General features: G+C 42.1%; 1 protein-coding gene across 1 annotated transcript; it reads left to right on the forward strand.

Annotated features, from left to right (window-relative positions):
- Positions 1–275: 275 nt before the first annotated feature.
- Positions 276–22,192, forward strand: LOC117474885 (neuronal membrane glycoprotein M6-a-like). The gene is made up of 7 exons (XM_034120908.1): positions 276–480; positions 8,976–9,168; positions 11,178–11,334; positions 12,560–12,713; positions 17,866–17,942; positions 18,051–18,116; positions 19,204–22,192. The coding sequence occupies exons 1-7, from the start codon at positions 444–446 to the stop codon at positions 19,354–19,356; spliced, it is 837 nt and encodes a 278-aa protein (XP_033976799.1). The 5' UTR covers positions 276–443; the 3' UTR covers positions 19,357–22,192.
- Positions 22,193–23,052: the final 860 nt, after the last annotated feature.

Genomic DNA, 23,052 nt, shown 5'->3' on the forward strand with positions numbered 1-23,052 from the left:
TTGAGTTTTTACACACTTACCATAAAGGTACATTGACATTAACTCATGGCTCATTAGCATACTTTGTATTTGACACTTTATTCTTATTCTATTTCTAATGTCACAGTATTGAAGTGTATAAGAATGGCTTTTAACTGAAATGATCATTTATTTGCTGTTAACATTTAGGTTGTCATTTTTTGACATACATAGTGTAAAAGAGTATCTGCATTGGAAGCCAAAGATAGATGCCAAGATGGGATGCTGAAGAAGCCCAGAGAGAGAGAGAGCAGAGCATTGAAACAGGGACTTCCCTGAGCCTCCATCATCTACACCGAGAGAAAAAACACTCTCACACACACAGCCTCCCACATACACACACACACGCACTCTGTGCTGAGAGCTAGCAAGGGGCTTTAAACAGATCACACTCAGTAGAGACAAAGGGACTGTAACTTGCCACAATGGAGGAAAACATGGATGAATCGCAAAGCCAGAAAGGTAAGGAAGAATAATCAGTGCATTTCTATCTTTAATCAGCTGTGCCATTGTTCTGTCCATCCATTCCTCTCGCTCTAATGGGATTCCTTTGTGTGTGTTGTGGGCAGGGAGAAAGAAGGCAGCATACATGTCCTGCAGAAACAAAAATAAGCATAGATTTGTATTGCAGATTTTTGGCACAATTCTCATAGACTCTTCCTACTCGTTTCAACAGAAATGGAACCGTCTGCAGTTTTTTTTAATCATGCCATCTATTTTTCTGTTCATGATAACACCACAGATTATATAACCCAATTCTTCGTGTGTTTCGATGAATGGGTGCATAAATAAGCAGATTGTTTGGGTGGAGGATGAGATGGCAGACACTGGAGGGTTGGTGTTGTTTTGGAGGCTGGATGGACAGATGGATGGACAGATGGATGGATGTATGGAGGAGGTGGGAGTGGCAGGGGGGAGGAAAGGGGTAGAAGAGGGTGACAGAGTGTGGGGCAAAAGCTTCCAATAAAGACTAAAACATCACAGGGAGGAGGGATAAGTGGGGCAGTGATTGATGCCTCCATTGGGTTTTCTTTGTTAGCCTCCATTGTTGATGCTTCACGCTTGTCTGAACGTCTTTCCCTCTCCCGCGCTCTCTGCATGTCTCCTTTTCTCTCTGCCGTTCGTGTGGCTCTCTCCCGTCCCTCCATTTTCGTATCACTAGTCCTGTTTCTTTATGTCATTTTTAAATCATTCTGACCCCCTAGGTTTGAAACTGGATTCTCTGGGTGTATCAGTCTGTCTGCTTCTGCTCTGCTTCTTCTTTACTTTGGCTTCCCTCTCTTTCTAACCCTCTTTGACTCATCTCTCGCCCACCTCCATCAGATCCCTCCTTCTCTTCCTACATCCATTTTTTGCCTTGCTGATAGCGTAGACATGTTTTTTCTTGCATCCTCCCATATTTTGTTGTTGCTGTTGGCGGTACAAATGGGCGTGTCCATTTTCTTCATTGCAGCTCTGGTGTGAAATGAGAGATAAGCAGTGCTGCTCTCAGGATGTAGAAATGCAAATGGAGGTGGTTTGATGAAAAAATATTATTTGCATTTATCTCCATATTAAAATGTATTAACACTGTATCCATGGTAACATGTTTATGGAATTGTTTTGTGAAAGTCTAACTGATGTCTTTTTCTGGAAGGTGTGTGTGTGTGTGTGTGTGTGTGTGTGTGTGTGTGTGTGTGTGTGTGTGTGTGTGTGTGTGTGTGTGTGTGTGTGTGTGTGTGCGTGCGTGCGTGCGTGCGTGCGTGCGTGCGTGCGTGCGTGCGTGTGTGTGTGTGATCAATAAGACAGAGACAGATGCAGACCAGCTGTCCATTTGCATCGTGTACATGGACATCGTTTTGGATTGATGAATTGCTATTAATAAATGATGGATATTGGTTTCTTATTTAGAGGCTCTGTCAAAGTGTTTCTAGGTCTAGGTCTAGGTGTTCAATCTTTTCAAAACAAGCTTCAGCTGTTAGGACTGTGTCCCTACGCTCTGCACTGTGATAACTTCTTCTGATGAACATGACGGGAAGAGATGATGGTGTGATGCTGATGTGTTGAGGGCTTTTATCTTTAATAATACAAAATAATCTGTGCAACATGACAAATTATTATACAGCACACTCATAAGTGGTTCAATTTATTATTAACCCGATGTAATGATACAAATGGATTCAATGAATGATCTTGAAATAGGAAATCTGTTGAAATGTAATGATGTGAGTAATCCCAGTGAGAGTTCCAGACAGCATTTGAATGGTCGGGGTAGGGGGTCACAGGGTATGGGCAGCGTTCACAGCAGGAGCTAGTGAAAGCCTCCCCAGGGGGGGCAGGAGATTTAATGGAAAGGTGAAAACATCCCATTTGATGTCATTTTAAGAGGTCTTGCCAATGAACATGGTATAAGCCTATATGTTCCAACTATTGTTTTTTATTAAAGATAAGTGTTTTTCACTTTGTCTTTTTTCCTTCAAAGTCACATGTAACACTGCTGATGAAGAAGTACTAGGACTCGTTGCTCTTCCCCTCAAAATATCATCTCAGCAATACATTGCTGTTGAAGTCAATGAAATGACAGAAACAACCTCGAGTTCAGCAGCAGGCTATCACAGATGCAACTATTACTGGGGTGCGGATGAAAAGTGACCCAGACACATTCCAGGTGAAATTCAAATCACAGAATAGCAGAGGTAACCCCACCTACCATGATAAAAGAAATCCTGATGAGTCTTTAGTCTTAAAAATATGAATTTAATTTTAAGATCCATAAGAACTTAGTGTTAAAGTTGACCATAAGCTGCATCTTACAAAAAGGTGTTATGTTACTTAATGACTCGTGTTTATGATGCATTAACAGATATAGTGTTACGTTCTCAAATCTAATCTGAGAGTGTTCAAATGATTTGCACAGGGGACAGGTACAGAGGAACAGCTGTACTGGGATCTGCTCCTTTCAGGACTCAGATACATTGACACCTGATTTCAGTACTCCACACCACTCATTCAGCTGGCATCTTTACCATTTAGGGTTATGAAGGTTTTTTTATGTTGGACCGCACAATTAACACATATGAACATAGACAGTTTTATTAAACTTACTTCAGTGAAACAGGTCAACAAATACCTCACTTCAGGTGTATCAAATATTGTTTCCTGGGATACCTGGATATGTTTTTTAGCCACTTCCTAAACCAGCAAAAAAGTATGAAGTGTTTCTAATGTATTGTAGAAGCCAGTGGGAACGCTGACAGGAGTCCATTATATGAAAGTGGACTTTGTGTATTTGCCTCATATCCATTTCATTATTATGACCACTAATAGAAAGGAACCTAACAGAGAAATGAATAAGTCAATACAAATTGCCTTAGCAGGCCCACAGAGAGAGAGCGAGAGAGAGAGTGGGGGAGGGGGGAGGCAGGAGGAAGCCAGGGAAAGGTATAGGACTGATCTCAATTCCTTCACCGACATAATACATGAACACTAGCATGAGCCCAACAAGTCCACTTGTACGTACCAAATACTGGAACACAGAGGCAGACTGCTGTGAAATGTACTAATTAATGTCCCCCAGAAAAATGACTTGTGAGTTCTGCTGGCCCTGTTGCTGGATAAGCAGAGCTTTTAGAGATGTTGACTCTTATTTTGGCCGCTAACTTCTTTTTTACATTTCATCATTGAACCTAGGAACCTACACACAAACATGGAGGTGTGGTTTAGTGACAGCGTCTGTGGCTGAGAGAGGCGATGTTCTATACTGTGTCCTCACTGTGTTTGTGTGTGTGTGTGGGGGGGGGGCATGCTGTCAGTGTTCCAGTGTTCACTACAGGCTTCTCTGCTCTTTAGCTGAAATCGACTTGCATTTTATCTAGAGCCTTCCTCACCAGGATCTAACCTAAATGTTCATTCACACACACTCACACATCGATTGAGCTGTTCTTTGACTTAATGCGACATGTGATTGGTCTACTGCAACATCAGCTATAGCCCATACAATCCGTTGTGGTGAAGTTGATCGCTGTGTTGATTCATATTTTAATTAGCATTTTATCCACCTCAATGTTCACATGATGGAGTCCAATGAAGAAGATTTTTTTTTTAAATGAAGTCATCCATACTCAACAGCAGTTTTTAAAATACCCACATATTGATCTTGATCAGTCAAAGATCAGAATCGTACTGTTAGAACTTAAAAACTGACCTAGTAAAGAGTTACTAACTTAATCCGGTAAGATAATTGCCTCTGTATCAATCCTTATGGGAGTATTGAACAGCATGGAATGCATTGATTGAAGTTAACCAATAAGGAGAATGCTCAGTCCATCTAGAATGTTCATGATTTCCTTTTTATAATTGCTTTTAATGCATTTATTTGGAACAACTTTTTAGATCAAATGTGAGGCAGTTTTTGAACTTATTTGAACAAATGTGCAACTAAATGCTGATATTCCTACATTTGTAAGTAAGGAAACTATCTAGATCGTTTTATCATGTCAAAAAAATGAAGTCCCAGTTTAAATGTAATTATGCATTTAATACGGCAAGTAAACATGAGCAGCACATGACCATTTCAAAGGTGTGCCCTTTCACCATATCAGCTATGGCTTTAATGACGGCTCACGTCTACAGCCTGAAAGCCATCAGTGAAATGTGATTGTTCTCCGCACCCCCACCTTCTCTCCACTGCTGCTCTGGATCCTGTCTCAAGTTGCTCAGCTGATGAACTCTGAAGATGACATGCTAAGTGTTTACTTGTTCTCCTCTAACTGATTACTGAGGCAGCTGAAGAATTTCTTGGTTATGGACCAAAATTCATGCAGTCAACCCTTTTGTACTTATCTTTGAATACTCTTCTAACTTAGGTGAAAGGCCTCCAGAACGACAAATGATATCCAGATCAACATCTATTCGAATGTTTAGTATATTTAGAGATCTAGTAATGTTTTTCATGTTAATCTCACAACAGGAACAGGAAGAGGGTTTGAGATTGTTCTCATCTGACCTGTATAGTCCTTTAGAAATACAGGTTAAATAATCATTCGGGGAACGAGCGTCTCAGTAGCATCACTGATACACGGTGATGGGGGGGGGGGGGGGGGGGGGCAGCCAGGATTTGAGCATGAACAGACACATTGATTGACAGTAAGGTGAATCATATCAGGATTCTCTGCTAACAGGCTCCTGCCATTAACAGTGTGTGTGTGTGTGTGTGTGTGTGTGTGTGTGTGTGTGTGTGTGTGTGTGTGTGTGTGTTTGTGTGTGTGTGTGTGTGTGTGTGTGTGTGTGATGTCAGTTAGATCCTTTTTTAGGTAAACTCTCTGTAAATGGTGCAACGGGGCTCAACTTGTCATTCTCCATTAGAACAGGCCTTTGACTCTTGAGTGCATCTTCAGGGCACTGTGTGTGTGTGTGTGCGTGCGTGCGTGCGTGCGTGTGCGTGCGTGCGTGTGCGTGCGTGCGTGCATGCATGTATGTGTGTGCGTGTGTTTAGACAATCAGGCCCTACTTCATGAGCACTAGTTCTCAATGGGAAAGCATTAAAGTGTGTTTGAGTTGGGAAAGCTTTAGGAAATAATGTGTGTATGTTTTAGAGGAGTGGTGCCTGACCATAGCCAATTAACACACAATGATCACAGACCATTGTGATGGTTTCGGCAGATGCGGTCCTACAGAGGATGCTAATCAAAGATCATTGGAGGAGGTTAATCTAAGAGATCCATCCACCTGATTATACACCATCAACTTCATCACATATTCGTCTATTAGATTTGGATTAGTCCTATATTAAAATTAAAATTTGAAATGATCCACTGGGAAGAATATTAAAATCATATAAAATATAATAGCAGTAATTTTATCTGGATAAGATACCCTTTTGCTATTAGGGAATAATATTTAGCAGCTATTTTATATGTTTGCTGTTTTTTAAACAACATATTAAAGTTTCAGTGTACACCTCTAAATAACACTGTGACGATCATCGTTCTTATCAATGCTGCAGACACGTTAGGATTAAGGTCATTCGGAATAAGAGGACATCAAATGGAGACTGTCTGTCACATCCGTCTGAAAATGTTTACCCCTTACTAAACAAAGAAAATACACACACACACACACACACACCCACACACACACACACACACACACACACACACATTTAGATACAGTACACAGCCGTTTGTGTTTACCCTGTCCCACTTTTTACCAGGTCACTGGGTCTTTCCTGCGTTTAAGCCCAAATACGGAAATATGGTGAGGGATTATGAAATTCAGCACACACACACACACACACACACACACACACACACACACACACACACACACACACACACACACACACACACACACACACACACACACACACACACACACACACACACACACACACACACACACACACATACAAAGAGTGACAGAAGCAGAACTGCACAGACATACACATTCAGAAATACAAATATGTAGACGTAAGACACTCACTGCGTAACAGCCTCACAGACACACCACACACTCCTCTAACCCTGTCTCTATCACACCTCTCTTCGTGCGGCCATCTGCCTCAGAGTTCTCATTCTGAGTCTTTTAAGGCTTTCTGAACATAGAATGGCTCAGGTCTGTGTAAAAGGAAGCAAAATTAGCATGTTTCAGATCTCAGCGATGAATCTTTTATTAAATGGAGTCAGTCAGAGCAAAATGGTACCTTCCCAGGCATAGCAGCCATTTTTGTTCCTCCATTACAGGCTCATATTTTGTCGAGAAGCACATTTTGTGCATTGACAATTTTCACAAATTAAGACAATAATGGAAATGAGACTGAACTTCTGTGCGAATGGATGCTGTGTGTGAGTGTTTCTGTGCGTTCATCCCTGTGTGAAAATGTGCATTAGTGTGTCTGTAATGCTAGAAGAGCAGCACTGTTGCCATGACAACGCTACAGGCAAAGTGGGTCAGCAGGCTCCTGCCACACCCCTGTTGGCATGGCAACAAGGCTGGTCAATTAAACCTGAGCAGTGTGATGACTCACACGCGCATGCACACACAGACACACACACACACACAAGCCTCTATTCTGTGCAACAGGGAGGGCAAGTGTGTGTGTGTGTTATTTTATTTATCTTTATCTTTCTGTAGGATTGCTTCTCTGTCCAAATGTAGGCTTATTTTGAAGAGTGTGTGTGTGTGTGTGTGTGTGTGTGTGTGTCTGTCTGTCTGTCTGTCTGTCTGTCTGTCTGTCTGTCTGTCTGTCTGTCTGTCTGTCTGTGTGTGTGTGTTTGTGTGTGTGTGTGTGTGTGTGTGTGTGTGTGTGTGTGTGTGTGTGTGTGTGTGTGTGTGTGTGTGTGTGTGTGTGTGTGTGTGTGTGTGTGTGTGTGTGTGTGTGTGTGTGTTGGCTGATATGGATTATTTAAGAGTAGAGACTTAAAGGCAGACACCTGTCAATCAGGCAACTCTAGAGATAGTGTAGATGGCTTCTGGTATTTGATCATCTCCTGAAGGCACCTGTTATTCTCCATCATGTTTGGGAAACTACAGTTACGCCAGCTGCCTGAACATCATTGATCCTCAAACAGTGTTATGGGAAGGCTGGCCCCTGAGGGGGGGGGGGGGACTCTTTAAAATAAACAGTAATCAGTGCATATATACAATTTAGTGAATGAGGATAAATGTAAGATACAATACATGGAATTATTTGTTACTACAAGTATTTGCAGTTGTACTGGAGACATCATGTTAAAGTGTGTTCAGGGTGAATAGTAGTTCTAAAAGAAGAAAGAAAACATGTGATCTGGTGGAACTACAGCGACTCAAAGTAGCAGAGGCAGCCACACAAGAGAGTCATTATATAATATCATTTAAGATGATGTTTGGCATATCATCACTGATAGAAACTGTATGCAGTCTCCATATGTAAAAGGCTGTATTTGTGTCCAGTTTTGTAATAAAGTTACATTCCAAACCTCAGAGATCTTATCTAAACTACTAATATTTATTTTACTGAACATATTTACTGCTAAGTTTCATCATGTAGGTCATGAAATGTGCACCTCACAAGGGCCTTTGCAAAGACAAACAATCATATTTTCCCAACTTACCTCTTAATATAATTATCCATGCAGATATCTTGATACTTCATGTTTAATGTGAACACAGTATGATATACTGTCTTCGTAGTGGTGGTGCATGGTACTTTCTTTGTGTGTTCACAGCACTAGGAATGTATTTCAAACACTGTCTCGTTTTCTCTCTATCTAGACTCTGGAAGTTGTAGTGTTCTGGAAAGTGAATCAAGTTTTTGTATGTATTCAAGCGTTGTGATGGTGGCTGTGGCTCAGTGGAATAATGATCTTCGGATCAGGGCAGCGCAAGTTCGAGTCCCACTGCAGTCAGCATGTAGTTGTGTCCCTGAGCCAGACACTTCACCCCAGGTTGGGGATTGTCCGCAGTAATGAATGTATGGAAGTCTCTCTGGATAAAAGCGTCTAACATGTAATATTGCGTGTTAATATTACTGTATTCTTCATAGATGTGAAAAAGGTGTTCAACAATCAGATCCAGATTGTAACAATTTGAAACATAAACTGATCAGTCAACAAACTCTCAATTATTGATAACACTTCCCTATGCAGTTCACATATGATACCTGAGTCATCATTTAGAGGAGGGTCTCAGGGAGGGGCTGCCATCACTAATTTGCATTGCCTCCTCTACTTGTTAGAAACTGGGTATCATTTATATTTTTGTTGATTAGGTCTATTTGATTAGTCAATGTTTAGTCTGAGCCGTCTCAGAATGATTAAAGAACATGAATGTTCCTGAACCTCATTACCAGTGTGAATACTTGCTTTAAGCTTTTCACCATGGGCTTTTGGAATCATCTTATTTGCAAATATGATCATTCTGCGACTCCTATAATAATTTATAGATTAGATTGAACTTCTTAAATGTATTGTCTCATACTTATCCAATGTTGTGTGTGTCAGGTTGTAAAGAGTGCTGTGAGCGCTGTGTGGGTAGCCTGCCCTGGGCCTCGCTCATCGCCACCATTCTGCTCTACATGGGGGTGGCCCTGTTCTGCGGCTGCGGCCACGAGGCTCTGAGTGGCACCGTCACCATCCTGCAGAACTACTTTGAAGTCATCCGAGCCCCGGGAGAAACTCTGGATGTGTTTACCATGTGAGTGACCTTATTTTACCCTTATTTCTCTGGGAGAGTTTTCATGTTTTAGCATAATAACTATGACACTTCAACCCACACTTTTCTCAACACGGTTAGGATGGACTCCTCAGTTAGGATGGTCTCCTCACAGTTAGGATGGACCCCTCAGTTAGGATGGACTCCTCAGTTAGGATGGACTCAGTTAGGTTGGACCCCTCAGTTAGGATGGTCTCCTCAGTTAGGATGGACTCCTCAGTTAGGATGGACTCCTCAGTTAGGATGGACTCCTCAGTTAGGATGGACTCAGTTAGGATGGACTCCTCAGTTAGGATGGACTCCTCAGTTAGGATGGACTCAGTTAGGATGGACTCCTCAGTTAGGATGGACTCCTCAGTTAGGATGGACTCCTCAGTTAGGATGGACTCAGTTAGGATGGACTCCTCAGTTAGGATGGACTCCTCAGTTAGGATGGACTCAGTTAGGATGGACTCCTCAGTTAGGATGGACTCAGTTAGGATGGACTCCTCAGTTAGGATGGACTCAGTTAGGATGGACTCCTCAGTTAGGATGGACTCCTCAGTTAGGATGGACTCAGTTAGGATGGACTCCTCAGTTAGGATGGACTCAGTTAGGATGGACTCCTCAGTTAGGATGGACTCAGTTAGAATGGACTCCTCAGTTAGGATGGACTCCTCAGTTAGGATGGACTCAGTTTGGATGGACTCCTCAGTTAGGATGGACTCAGTTAGGATGGACTCCTCAGTTAGGATGGACTCAGTTAGAATGGACTCCTCAGTTAGGATGGACTCCTCAGTTAGGATGGACTCCTCAGTTAGGATGGACTCCTCAGTTAGGATGGACTCAGTTAGGATGGACTCCTCAGTTAGGATGGACTCCTCAGTTAGGATGGACTCCTCAGTTAGGATGGACTCAGTTAGGATGGACTCCTCAGTTAGGATGGACTCAGTTAGAATGGACTCCTCAGTTAGGATGGACTCCTCAGTTAGGATGGACTCAGTTAGAATGGACTCCTCACAGTTAGGATGGACTCAGTTAGGATGGACTCCTCAGTTAGGATGGACTCAGTTAGGATGGACTCCTCAGTTAGGATGGACTCAGTTAGAATGGACTCCTCAGTTAGGATGGACTCCTCACAGTTAGGATGGACTCCTCAGTTAGGATGGACTCAGTTAGGATGGACTCCTCAGTTAGGATGGACTCAGTTAGGATGGACTCCTCAGTTAGGATGGACTCAGTTAGGATGGACTCCTCAGTTAGGATGGACTCAGTTAGGATGGACTCAGTTAGGATGGACTCCTCAGTTAGGATGGACTCCTCACAGTTAGGATGGACTCCTCAGTTAGGATGGACTCAGTTAGGATGGACTCCTCAGTTAGGATGGACTCCTCACAGTTAGGATGGACTCCTCAGTTAGGATGGTCTCCTCACAGTTAGGATGGACTCCTCAGTTAGGATGGACTCCTCACAGTTAGGATGGACTCCTCAGTTAGGATGGACTCCTCAGTTAGGATGGACTCCTCACAGTTAGGATGGACTCCTCAGTTTAGTTCACTGAAGTCTAGAAATCATGGTTAGGACAGAAATAGGATAAGAATATTTGGACATTCTACTGCAACCGAAAGAGAGACCCACCCGGCCGGTCTCATGGTCCAGGGAGACTGGCCAGGTGCTCCATGTTGCCAAGATTAACCACGACTACCAGACCTGTGAAGGAACACACAACAACAGACACGTGAAACACGATCACACACAAGCACACACACATCAACAGGCTCTGTTAAAGCAGAGCCGTCACATCAGTGATACACTAAAGAGGAAACGTGTTGTTTTCTACACCAATGCCAAAACCAACCCACCCCCATCCAATCCATCATCTTCTTTGAATTTGTTGATGGCGGGTACACAAGATGATTTAGCTGATATAAGATATATTATAAAGTCTACAACTAACACTTACAGATGCAGTATTGAAAAATAAACTGCGTGTTTGTTTGGTCTCTTCAAAGTATTGACATCCTGAAGTACATCATCTATGGCCTTGCAGCTGGGTTCTTTGTGTTTGGAGTGCTGCTGCTGGTGGAGGGCTTCTTCACCACGGGCGCCATCAGGGATCTGTATGGAGAGTTCAAGATCTCTGCCTGCGGACGCTGCCTGACTGCATTCGTAAGAAATCTTTGTAACCAGTACATTTGATTTGATACATTGACATTTCAAATAGTATTGTTAATATTCACAGTGAATGACTGGTAACATCTTATGTTGCCAAATTGTTGAAAACACCAAAACCAACAATGAAATAATCCCGATAACAAATATTTCTTGTTTTATTAAAGTGTCATATAGACTTAGAGCTTCATTGAAACAATGAAAAGCTCACCAGTGAGTCACACAATAGAATAAACACAATAAGCACACACACACACACACACACACACACACACACACACACACACACACACACACACACACACACACACACACACACACACACACACACACACACACACACACACACACACACACACACACACACACACACAGAGTATTTGTCCTCTGCTTAAAATTGTCCCTAACAAATGCACTTTTTTCTCATGTTTGATAAGCACTAGCTAAAAACTACAGAAATCGGCTATACAAGGAAACACCTGCGCCTTTTATAATTTAACTTTATATTTATGTGCACTTTTCAATGACTCACTTCTTCAGCAGGCACCAATATGATTGACCTGAGAGCCACAAAAAGAGCAGGGAAGTCTGACAGTGTCAATAAATGTGAACTATAGTTGGTTTTGGTGTTTTCTATTAAGTCACGATTTTGCAAAAAGTTGGAGCCAAATGCAAAAAACAAAAGTGAGGCAGGTTTAGAGAACAAAAGAGAGCTTTTCATTCATTTAAAAAGCTGAGCACAAGAACTGGAAATCACAAAAACCCCGAGGGACCAGGAAAGGTACTGAATTCTTGATTATCAATATCATAAATAACAATGCATTATGTTCATTTGAATTAAAACAAAACAAGACACATACAATAACATTGATTTATATATAATACATGTTCACATACTGTTCTTTTTAGTATGTATTGATAGCATAGGCACAGCCATGGAAAGCAGCAAACATGGAGGAAGAGTGTTTCAATGTTTTGAGCACCAACCTGAGAGCGGCCTGACGCGATATAAAGCTGGACTGATGGAGAGAAGGAGAGAGAAAGACGTACACATTCACACACACACACACACACACACACACACACACACACACACACACACACACACACACACACACACACACACACACACACACACACACACACACACACACACACACACACACACACACACACACACGGTGGGTTGATAACACATAGTGTGCGGTGTGTGTGTTTGCAGCTGATGTTCCTGGCATACCTGTTCTTCCTGGTGTGGCTGGGGGTGACGGCCTTCACCAGCCTGCCGGTCTTCATGTACTTCAACGTGTGGTCCATGTGTCAGAACACCAGCCTGGTGGAGGGAGCCAACCTCTGCCTGGACCTGCGTCAGTTTGGTATGTGACAAGCTAACATGAAACATATGGATGGATTTGTCATAATTACTCAATTTCAAATCAATTGTTATCTTTGAAATTGAAAATCAGAGCTAAAGACGTTGTAAATGTGAAAGAAATATATGTCTCCTCCTTTTGGGGTTGTTTAAAGTGTAAATGATTTCCAGCATGCGGGGCCTCAGGTGTGACTGTGTGCGTCTCTCAGCTGGCAGGTTGCCAGTTTTAAATGCTCTGTCTGGATCTGACCCCCACCTTATTGTTAAAAGAGATCATTAACATCCAGCAAGATCAATCTTTCCTCCTTTAGATACACATCATCATTTATATCATTTGGACTGTCTATGTGCAAATGTATTATCTTTTTAATCTACACAAATGAATCTACTGCACGTCTGCAGTAGATTCAACACGCATTAAGCACCCCCCGCAAACAATACATACATATATACAAATATACATACCATAGCGTTTTTTATAGTACAGAAACTATACGCTGCTGCAAAGCGGGAGCAACAATCACTTTACTATTCTTTATTCAATTATTACTAATATTAGACGTGTCGCAGGTCGAAGCTGCAACACCCAGAGATTGGACATGTTGTCTTGTGCACAATATTTTCAGAACATTTTAACAAATGATCCTACTGCAAACTGGTGGGGAGAAAATTGGCCATATCCAAAAGTGGTGGGGACATGTCCCCCGGCGTCCCCAGCATAAATGGCGCTGGGGGGTTTCTTTGGGAGGTTCTTCTCCCTTCTTGTGTGAGGGTCTGCAGACAGAGGGTGCAGTATGCTGTGCGCACTGTAAAGCCCCCTGAGACAAATGTGCCATTTGTGAAATAGGGCTAAATAAATCAAATTTGAATAACTGATTATTATCGACAGAAATTGTTGATATCGTTTTAAACACAATCACTCCTTGCATCTTGTGCTCCTTGAAAATATAATATTAGTAAAAACAAGGTTCCCAGAGGGCTGGACACACATCTGCCTGATGCACACAGTGTGAAATGTAGAAACTGTGTTCCACGGAGCTATGGGGGTTATTCCCTATCTTTATTCAAGAGCGTGGTCTTTACATTTGAGAGCATCATTTATTGATTTCACGTTCAGATGATGTATTTCTTTCCCTCAAACCCTGTTCTCGCACTCAAATAGTGCCTTCTTGCGCTTAGATTTGCTCTGCTTCTGCTCGGGCTATGGGGATCTTCCATTTAAAGTTAATGGGGCTCATTTTTATATTACTTCAGTTTATAATCGTAACGGATCGAAAAGTTCAGATACATTTTTCCATAGATGATGCGCTTCCACAAACAACAAACAACATAATTATTACATTCAAATGAAGTACATTATTCAAGTTTACATTAACTTTGGATAATAACACGGGAGAAATAAGCGGAAGCGCTCTCTCTCCCTCTCTCCCTCTCTCCCTCTCTCCCTCTCTCCCTCTCTCCCTCCCCTGACAGCCCGTCAGTATCTCATGCAGCTCACTGATCCAGTAATGAGCGACCCGACAGTGAAGAATAAACATATTTATAACTAGTTTAGGTTGTTCCAGAGGTAGGCCTTTATAGAGAGCACCGATCACACTATTAAGAGTGAATATCGGCCGATAATGATCGGCGGCCGATCGGCGGCCGATCGATTGGGGCATCCCTAATTATTAATGTGAGTCTTTTATTTAGCCACACTGATTAGACTTAAACAGGACATGTGCTACACCCATGGATGAAGGGAAAATGAAACTCACGGAAGCATACATTACGATGACTATATTGCGTGTATTTAAGAGCCATTTGAAATATTACCACCTTGGTTTAAGCTAACGTTACTAGCCATGTTTGTTCATGCAGCTGTCAATGAGCAAGACCTGACGTGGTTGATTCACGGCACCCTTGCCAGCGTAAAAAGTATGGCAAATAAAACGATATGACTTTGCTCCATGTTGGACAGTGATCCTCCAGACCAGGGATGGGCAAATGGCGCAATATATCTGAGTGCAAGCGTACAGTTTGAGCAGAAGCAGAGCAAATCTAAGCGCAAGCAGGCACTATTTGAGTGCGATGACAGGGTTTGAGGGAAAGAAATACATAATCTGAATGTGAAATCAATAAATTATGCTCTCAAATTTAAAGACCACGCTCTTGAATACACATAGGGAATAACCCCCATACGGAGCAGGCCCATCGCTGCCACAGAAAAGGAAAAGTCTCCTTGCTCAAAGGATGAATAGGTGTAACCTCTCCTGGACTTGAAGGGGGGTTTAGGCCCCGGCTCCACGAGGACAAATACGGCAAAACGCATCGGAGTAACGCAAACGCAACCGCAAAAAACCTTCCGCCCACACGCAATATACACCGGATTGTGTCAAGCTCCACGAGACGGCTCCGTTTACATCCAACCGCTGGAAAAGCTGCAGTACATATGTACTGCCGAGCCTGTACGTGGCGCTGTAACTTCCTCCACAAAAGCAGCAACTTCCTCCACAAAAGCAGCGAAGAAGAATGGTTGTCATGGCTGCACTTCTGTTTATTCTCCGCGGTGGGGGCGGAGGGAACCGCGCAGAGTTTTTCGCCGGTCAATGTGTGTTAAAGTTTAAATCTTCATGCTTCCTCATGCAGCAGCTGATCCAGTAAGTAAACCCGACAGTAAAAATAAACATATTTATAACTAATTTAGGTAGTTTGAGAGGTAATTAAAATAGCTAAGGGTGGTGATCTGACTTGAAGTGTGTGGCTGCTTCACAGCCGGAGGAGCTGCGTGTCTCCGTCCTGTCAGATTAGACTTCACTCGCGTTTATGTTCATATCGAGATAAAGATAAATAATCTGAATTCAGTGTGCAGTGTACTTTTGCGGGGGTGAGCAGCAGAGGTGGGGAGAGGCGGGGAGAGGCGGGGCTATGAAACGCATGACCGTATAGGCGACCCCACGGCCCCGTTGGACCCCCCAGAGCGCTCCGTTCCCAGATCTATCCACCTTTGGACCCGTTGTCGTTTGCGGGGTCTGTTTCTACGTTTCTGTTACGGCGTCGTCGAGCTTAAAGGGCTATACGCATGAGAAATATGCGGATTCAACCCGTTTTCGTCCTCGTGGAGCCTACGCCTTAATGAGGCAGACTGTGGTGCTGTGTGTGTTAGGATGATGGGTGTGTGTGTTCTCACAGTAACATGTCCCCTTCCTCCTCACCTACTCTGCAGACATCCTTTGCATTTCCTGGACACCTTAAAGGGGACCTATCATGCAAAATGCACTTTTGTACGTCTTTTAAACATGAATATGTGTCCCCCTGTGTTCCAGGGAACTCACCAAGTGTCAGAAAACACAACCCTCTCTATTTTCCTCCATACCCAAATCTCTAAAAAAGGGGCTGCAACGGATCTGATAAAAACTGATCCAGATTTGAAAATTCTCTGACGTCAGGAACGAGGAGCTCCGCCTATATGGCCAACTCTCCACCTATCAGGGGAATGTGGGGTTGGGCCACAGCCGGCCATCGAAAGCGCTGGAGACGCTGTAGTACATATGCCAGGCCTGTAATTGGCGCTGTAGTCTGCCACAAAAGCAGCGAAGAAGACTTCCCGCCCATAGTTACCATGGTTACCCTTCTGTTTATTCTCCGCTGTGGCTTTTTTTCTCCCTCCCTGAGGCAAGCGTTTGCTCCCGCTGCTTTAATTCAATGCAATCCCTCCCCGTCGAGGCAAGCACTGTAATTCTCTCCGGTTAGTCCACCAGCAGATGACAAACACCCACCTCTCCGCCTCTTCCAAGGAACGAGGGGACCGTGCGGCAGAGTTTCAGTTTCAGTTTCTTTCGCCGGTCAAGATGTCCGTTAAAGTTAAATCTTCTGGACAAAATTAGAAAAGTGCCGGTCAAAGGTCTTCTTTGTTATTTATTGAGCTTTAAAACAAATGAATAACGGAGATCTCTTTTTCTCTCCCTCTTCTGACAGCCCAGCAACTGATCTCAAAGCAGGGGGGCGTGGTCAGCTGCAGCTCATTTGCATTAAAGCTACGTCACAGAATCAGCCCCTGCAAAAACAGGGCTGGAAAGAGCAAATAGAGCGAAATGAGGCATGGCTAAAATGCATGATCTGTTTGGTATTTTGAAAAAAGAACTTTGCAGACATGTTTTATATAGGTGTGGCCCTACAATATATTATTCAAATATAGCATGATAGGTCCACTTTAAGAAAGGCTTTGTCCTTACTTGTGTGTCTTTTTTTGGGGGGGGTGGAATTTTTTTTGTTGCTTGGATTTAAGGATATACTGTCTGTAACAACATACTGGTGTTGAAGTCAACAAAAAACATCGAGTTAACTAATTGAAATAAAATATTTAATTTAGTTCAAATGTGTAACCCCAAAATTATTATATTTTATTAAATGTTTTAAATAAACAAGCATCCGTCATAAAACCACCATAATCTCTCACTATATAATGTAGATTTTTTAAAACATTTACATTTCAAATAATTCCTTTCTTAATGTAGGACCTAATTGGACATAATGTATAACTGAATGTATTAAAGTAATAATTAAATGGGTATATTCATAAACTGACAACAAGATTAAAATCAAATCATAGTGACATAAGCACTGACTGCATGCTTTTAGCACTAAGTAAAAATATTGATTCATGGTTCCTTTACTATTTATGACTTCTGACATCATATTACATCATGTGTTTAACTGGTGATGAAGGAGTGTTTCAAGCAAATATTGTAGTGCCAGTCTGTCCTCCATGTGGTGTCCCTGCAGCACTGCCCCCTGCTGGCCGGACCTTCAAACTGCACATAGCCCTTCTGTCAGCAAACTCATCACTTCATCTAATGAACCTTTCTCACAGGGAATAAATATACACTTCAACCTTAAAATAAAAAAGCTGCTTCGTTATTTTTAAGTTTCGGATTCGATCCTTTTTTTAGGTCACGATAAGTGCATTCCGAGATTCCCCGGGTGCAATACCAGTGAATCAATAATCTTAGTCAATTTGAATAACATAAATACAGAGACAGAGATATAGGAATATAAAGAAAGATTCAAAGGGCTTCAATGTCATATTTATATATTCTCCAGATTCAGTTCATTTATCTGCATTCTTGTAAAATATAAAAGTGTGAAGTCCATAGTAATGAAGAGTTTATGTTTAGGAGCGGTGACCATCTCTGAGGAGAAGAAGGTGTGTACAGGATCTGAGAAGTTCTTCAAGATGTGTGAATCCAATGAGGTAAGAACCACACGTGTGAACACGTTTGAATAACACACAATAGGATTTATGACTTTTGTCAACAAAAGAGAGAGAAAGAGATAAATGACCACTGCTTGTGTGTTCCAGCTGGACCTGACCTTCCATCTGTTCGTGTGCACACTGGCAGGAGCAGGAGCCGCTGTCATCGCCATGGTGATTGGAGTTCTCACACTAACACACCTAAAATGCAATTATTTAGCGCCTTTCTATTCTTCAAATAATTCAAACTGCTGTTACACATCTACCCTTCAAACACACATTCATACACTGATGGCAGAGCTGTCATCAATGTGCCAAATCGCGATCATCTAACTCGGGATGGGCAACTTTGATGGTGGTGGGGGCCACATAATTGATGTACTGGCCACCAGGGGGCCGCAGATTCACTTGGAACAAATTCCATGTATTGTATGTAATTATTAACAAATTAAGTCTGACATCTTCATTGACATTTTACAATCTTTCAGGGAACATCCTCTAATAAGCTCACTAAACTAATATCAGTTCACAGACATTTAATTTAATTTTTACAAGTGGCATGTTTGTATTGAACAGGTTATTTAACAGTGGAATACAACTATTTTAAACTATTGGAAAGCACGGAAAATGTGCTTGTCATGAACACTAACCCAGACATTAGTTGTCTAACTTGAACCTAAGACACTTGTAGTCTCTGCATTCCCCTTATTCCACAATAAGGGGAATGTCAACACAGACACCTGTCAACCCGCACTCTGCTGTTCCCGGGAAACAAACACAATACACACAAACGCGTCACAGATTATTTCGCGGTATTTGAAATCATGTACGCAGCTTGTGACGTAACTAGGAGTCTAGTGGACGGTATCAGTACTACGCCATTTGCCCATCCCTGATCTAACTTAATGCTGATTCACACACTCAACCACAGCCGCTGGACATGAGGCAGAAAATGAATCCAGGCAGATAAAGTTCAATCAATGAAACAAAGATGCCTAAAGTTCTGTCTTAATTGGGTTCTAAATGATAGACTAAATCTGTGTACCCGTGAAGAAATACACATTTTGTTTTCTTTGTTCACATGGAGAGGACTCCACATGGCATTGTCATTGGAGCATATCACTCACATCTGTCTTTATACTGAAAGAAAAACATCTTACATTGGGAAAGTATTTATAAAAAGACTGGTGAACATTTTCTTCAAAACTAAAACCAACAAATTAGGGTCTAAAAGTAAATTGTATCCATGCACACCCCCCAGGTCCACTTCCTGATGGCTCTGGCTGCTAACTGGGGATATCTGAAGGACGCCAGCCGGATTCAGAAGTATGAGGACATCAAGTCCAAAGAGGAGCAGGAGCTGCACGACATCCACTCTACACGCTCCAAAGAACGCCTCAACGCGTACACATAAACACACACCTATGGAGAAAGAACACACACACACACACACACACACACACACACACACACACACACACACACACACACACATGCCTAAACACACAATACATGGGTTAAATGCAAACAATGCAAACATGGATTCAAATAATGATTAGTATGCAGAAACATTATGACTAGAAAGACACAATGCAGTAGATCATTGGCTCGGTGATCTATGCTAACACTTTAGCATCTGCTATGTTGGTTTGCTCCATTCTTTTCTTCACCCTGACGTTTGAGTGAAAGGCCTCACGATGTACCTCAGAAAGCACTTCCCTCCTCAGAGGAGAGGAGATTGCAATCTGCTAAATCTGATAACAAGATAGCTGAATTAGAAATGTTTCAAAAGGAAGTCTGGCTATGAACTGTAAGGTCTTCGTGATATTTCTATTAAGCCTACATTTACCAAGGCCGGCCTAAGACTTTTGGGGCCTTAAGCGTGCAACCCTAACCCTAACCCTAACCCTAACCCTAACCCTAACCCACACCCCAATTCACCAAAGTAGCTGTGCAATGTGGGAATGTGCAGAACAATCAACGGAAACTGGCCTAAAATCATATAAGGCAACCAAAATAACCATGAGGTGGCACTTCAACTTTTGCAAAATAAAAGAAAGCACAGTGCATGTTAAACATCGCACAAGAAACATGCAAGATAATAACATTAAAAGAAAGAAAAACAATGAGCAGAAGACCCCAAAGAGATGTAATTTCATCTGATTGTGTGTTGCCTGGAGCATCCAGTGTGCTGATGTTTGGGCCAGCTGGGCTTTTCCTTTTTCTTTTTTCCTGAAAAGTAAAAAGAACATTTTTCTTTGTTTTACTGGCTGACCATCCATCACTAAGCGTAGCCATATATTAAACTATAGCATGGTGACCACCACTGCTGTCTGCAGATCTGCTGAGAGAAGTTAGCATGGCACACACAGTCAACAATCTACAGAGCACACACACACACGCACACGCACACACACACACACACACACACACACACACACACACACACACACACGCGCGCACACACACGCGCACACACATGCGCACACACACACACACACACACACACACGCACACACACACATACTCATAGATGTGGCTGAATGGTCGGTGTTGTATGATGGTGTCATGCTGTGTCGTGTCGTATCGCCACATTATGATGACAGTATTGCAGATAAATATGGTGCCCAAGGAGATGAGAACCTCCTGGGTACAAATGGGTAACTTTGATAACTGCCCCCTCTAACCCGACCCATCCTCAACTGGAGCCCGGTTTCATTAGGGATTCTTCTTCCACCCACTGGTATGTCTCACAGGTGTGGGGTTACTGAAAGGAAAAATATTTTATTGTGATCATAATGAACGATATGTTGATTGAGAATAGTCTCAGATGAAGATGATGTCAGAAATGATCCCATGATATCGCTTTATTCTACTCTATAAGTCATGTCGGGTTCCTTAAGCTCACTGCGTTAAAGCTCTTAAGGTCATGTCGAACAACTAGTGAAACGGGGGCTCTGTGTGTCCCCCTCTCCAGTTTGTGTAAACTGGTGATGTGTCCTCAGAAACAGCACATCTTAGCAGCACAAAGTATTTTAAACATGTGTATGTCATGTTCTCATCAGTCTGATGAATAATGTTTTTCTCACTTTTTGGAATTTTGCCACATTTATATCAGTATTATTTATGTGTAATTTTGAACATTGAGGGTATTTTAACGGGGTAGGTGTGTGTGGGGGGGTGGGGTTATATCACTTTCACATGTTCATGTAATGATTCATAATGATATATCTAAGTGGTTCTGCACACGCACACAAATACACACAAAACACATGCACATGCATATGCACCAAATATCTTGAGAGTTTCTTTTGATTTGATTTTTATATTTCCTTCAACAAGCCCTAATGAGACCAAAATGACCAATCAATTGTACGATTGATTTGAAAAATCACTACTAAATACTAATATTCATCTGGTCTTTCGTGAGGTGAACAGCTGTGAGTTCTGGAAGGTGTGTTGGCATCAGTGAAGCTGTGGAGTCACGTGCCTCTTATTAAGAGTTGTTAAGGAATGCTCGGTAAGGAGTGGCATCACTTGAGCTGTGGGAACACTGATTCATTCAGAAAAGGAGAAAAAGGAAATCAAAGGTCTGGAAGTGCTGAAAGAAACAGGAGAATGAGATACAACTAAACAGAAGTGGCTGCTGGGATTGATGAGGAGGAGGGTTGTTATGGAGACCAGGAGGGATGCGCTGATGGTTCAGCACAGATCTACACAGTGTTTGCCTTAAGGCTGTTCCTAGTTCAGATCTCAAAGATCTGCTTCTCCACTAGATGGTGACTCTTTTGATCAGCAGAAGTACACCTGCAGGGTGAAACTCAAATAACCATCTTAGATGGGAACTTTAAATAAGGTTTAAAGAAAGAGATACATTTATATCAGCGTTCTGATTCAGATTAGGATTTTTGATTCCAATTTACATTTGACTTGCTGCTCCTTTTTGAGAGGCCAATTAGACTTGAGTCAGATCATTGAGTGACAACCTTTACCTATTCACTACAAACGTTTAACTATATGTTTTTTGTTGTTGTACATATGCAGTGTATACAGCAATTTATATTGAAAATAGGAGTTCATAACTAAAATAGTGATTGTGGATGGTCAGTGTACAGGGCTATTCTGTTTCAATCATATGTGTAGTTATAGAGCTGTAAGGAGTGAGGACTCTCTATCTGCCAGTAGAGATGACTGAGAACCTGTCTGTCTTCTGATATCACACACACACACACACACACACACACACACACACACACACACACACACACACACACACACACACACACACACACACACACACACACACACACACACACACACACACACACACACACACACACACACACACACACCACACACACACACACTCTCTCTACCACAGTCATTACTCTGAGCCGTAATTCTTTGCTGTTTTACTTTTCAACTTCTCACCAAATACATTTCACTACTTTATTATCAACTTTTAATCTTCTGACTTTTTAAATGTGCAATCATTGAATTAGAAAAAAGTTAATGTTCTTTTTCCTTTTTGTGGGGGCGGTATTAAGCACTGAAGCTACATTAATTCTGTAAAAAGATATACATATATGTGAAACAGTGGAGGTGAGCGGCTGGGAGAATGACTCCTGATGGGGGGGGGGGGTCTGTAGGAGGCGGCTCAGTCCCAATGTCCTGAGCCGAGCTCCCTGACAGCTGCTCTCACACACACAGCAAACACACACAGCCTTTGCAACATGTGGTTATCTACCAGAGACATACTGTAGACTACTACAAGATAATTTTCACATGGTAGTGGATATTCTGGCTGATTTAAAGGTAGTATACATTTAAATATCTAAAAGTAATGGTATAATTGAAAATAACCTGCAATAATGTAAAACTGTTCATTTCAGTAAAGTGAGTAAGTTATTTTAAATAAAGTCTATGTGACTATTTGATATGAAGCAGGTAGATCAGGTACGCTCCCACACTCTCAGAGTGATGGATATGACATGCAATAGCACTTAATGTGCAGAGTGTGTGAGTGTGTTTCGGTGTGTTGTGTAAATGCAGATTCATTTGACCAAATGAAACCCGTTCCATCAGTTTGTGTGTGGGGGGAGGGGGGGGT

The sequence above is a fragment of the Trematomus bernacchii genome, unplaced genomic scaffold, assembly GCF_902827165.1.
Source record: "Trematomus bernacchii unplaced genomic scaffold, fTreBer1.1, whole genome shotgun sequence".
NCBI lineage: Eukaryota > Metazoa > Chordata > Actinopteri > Perciformes > Nototheniidae > Trematomus > Trematomus bernacchii.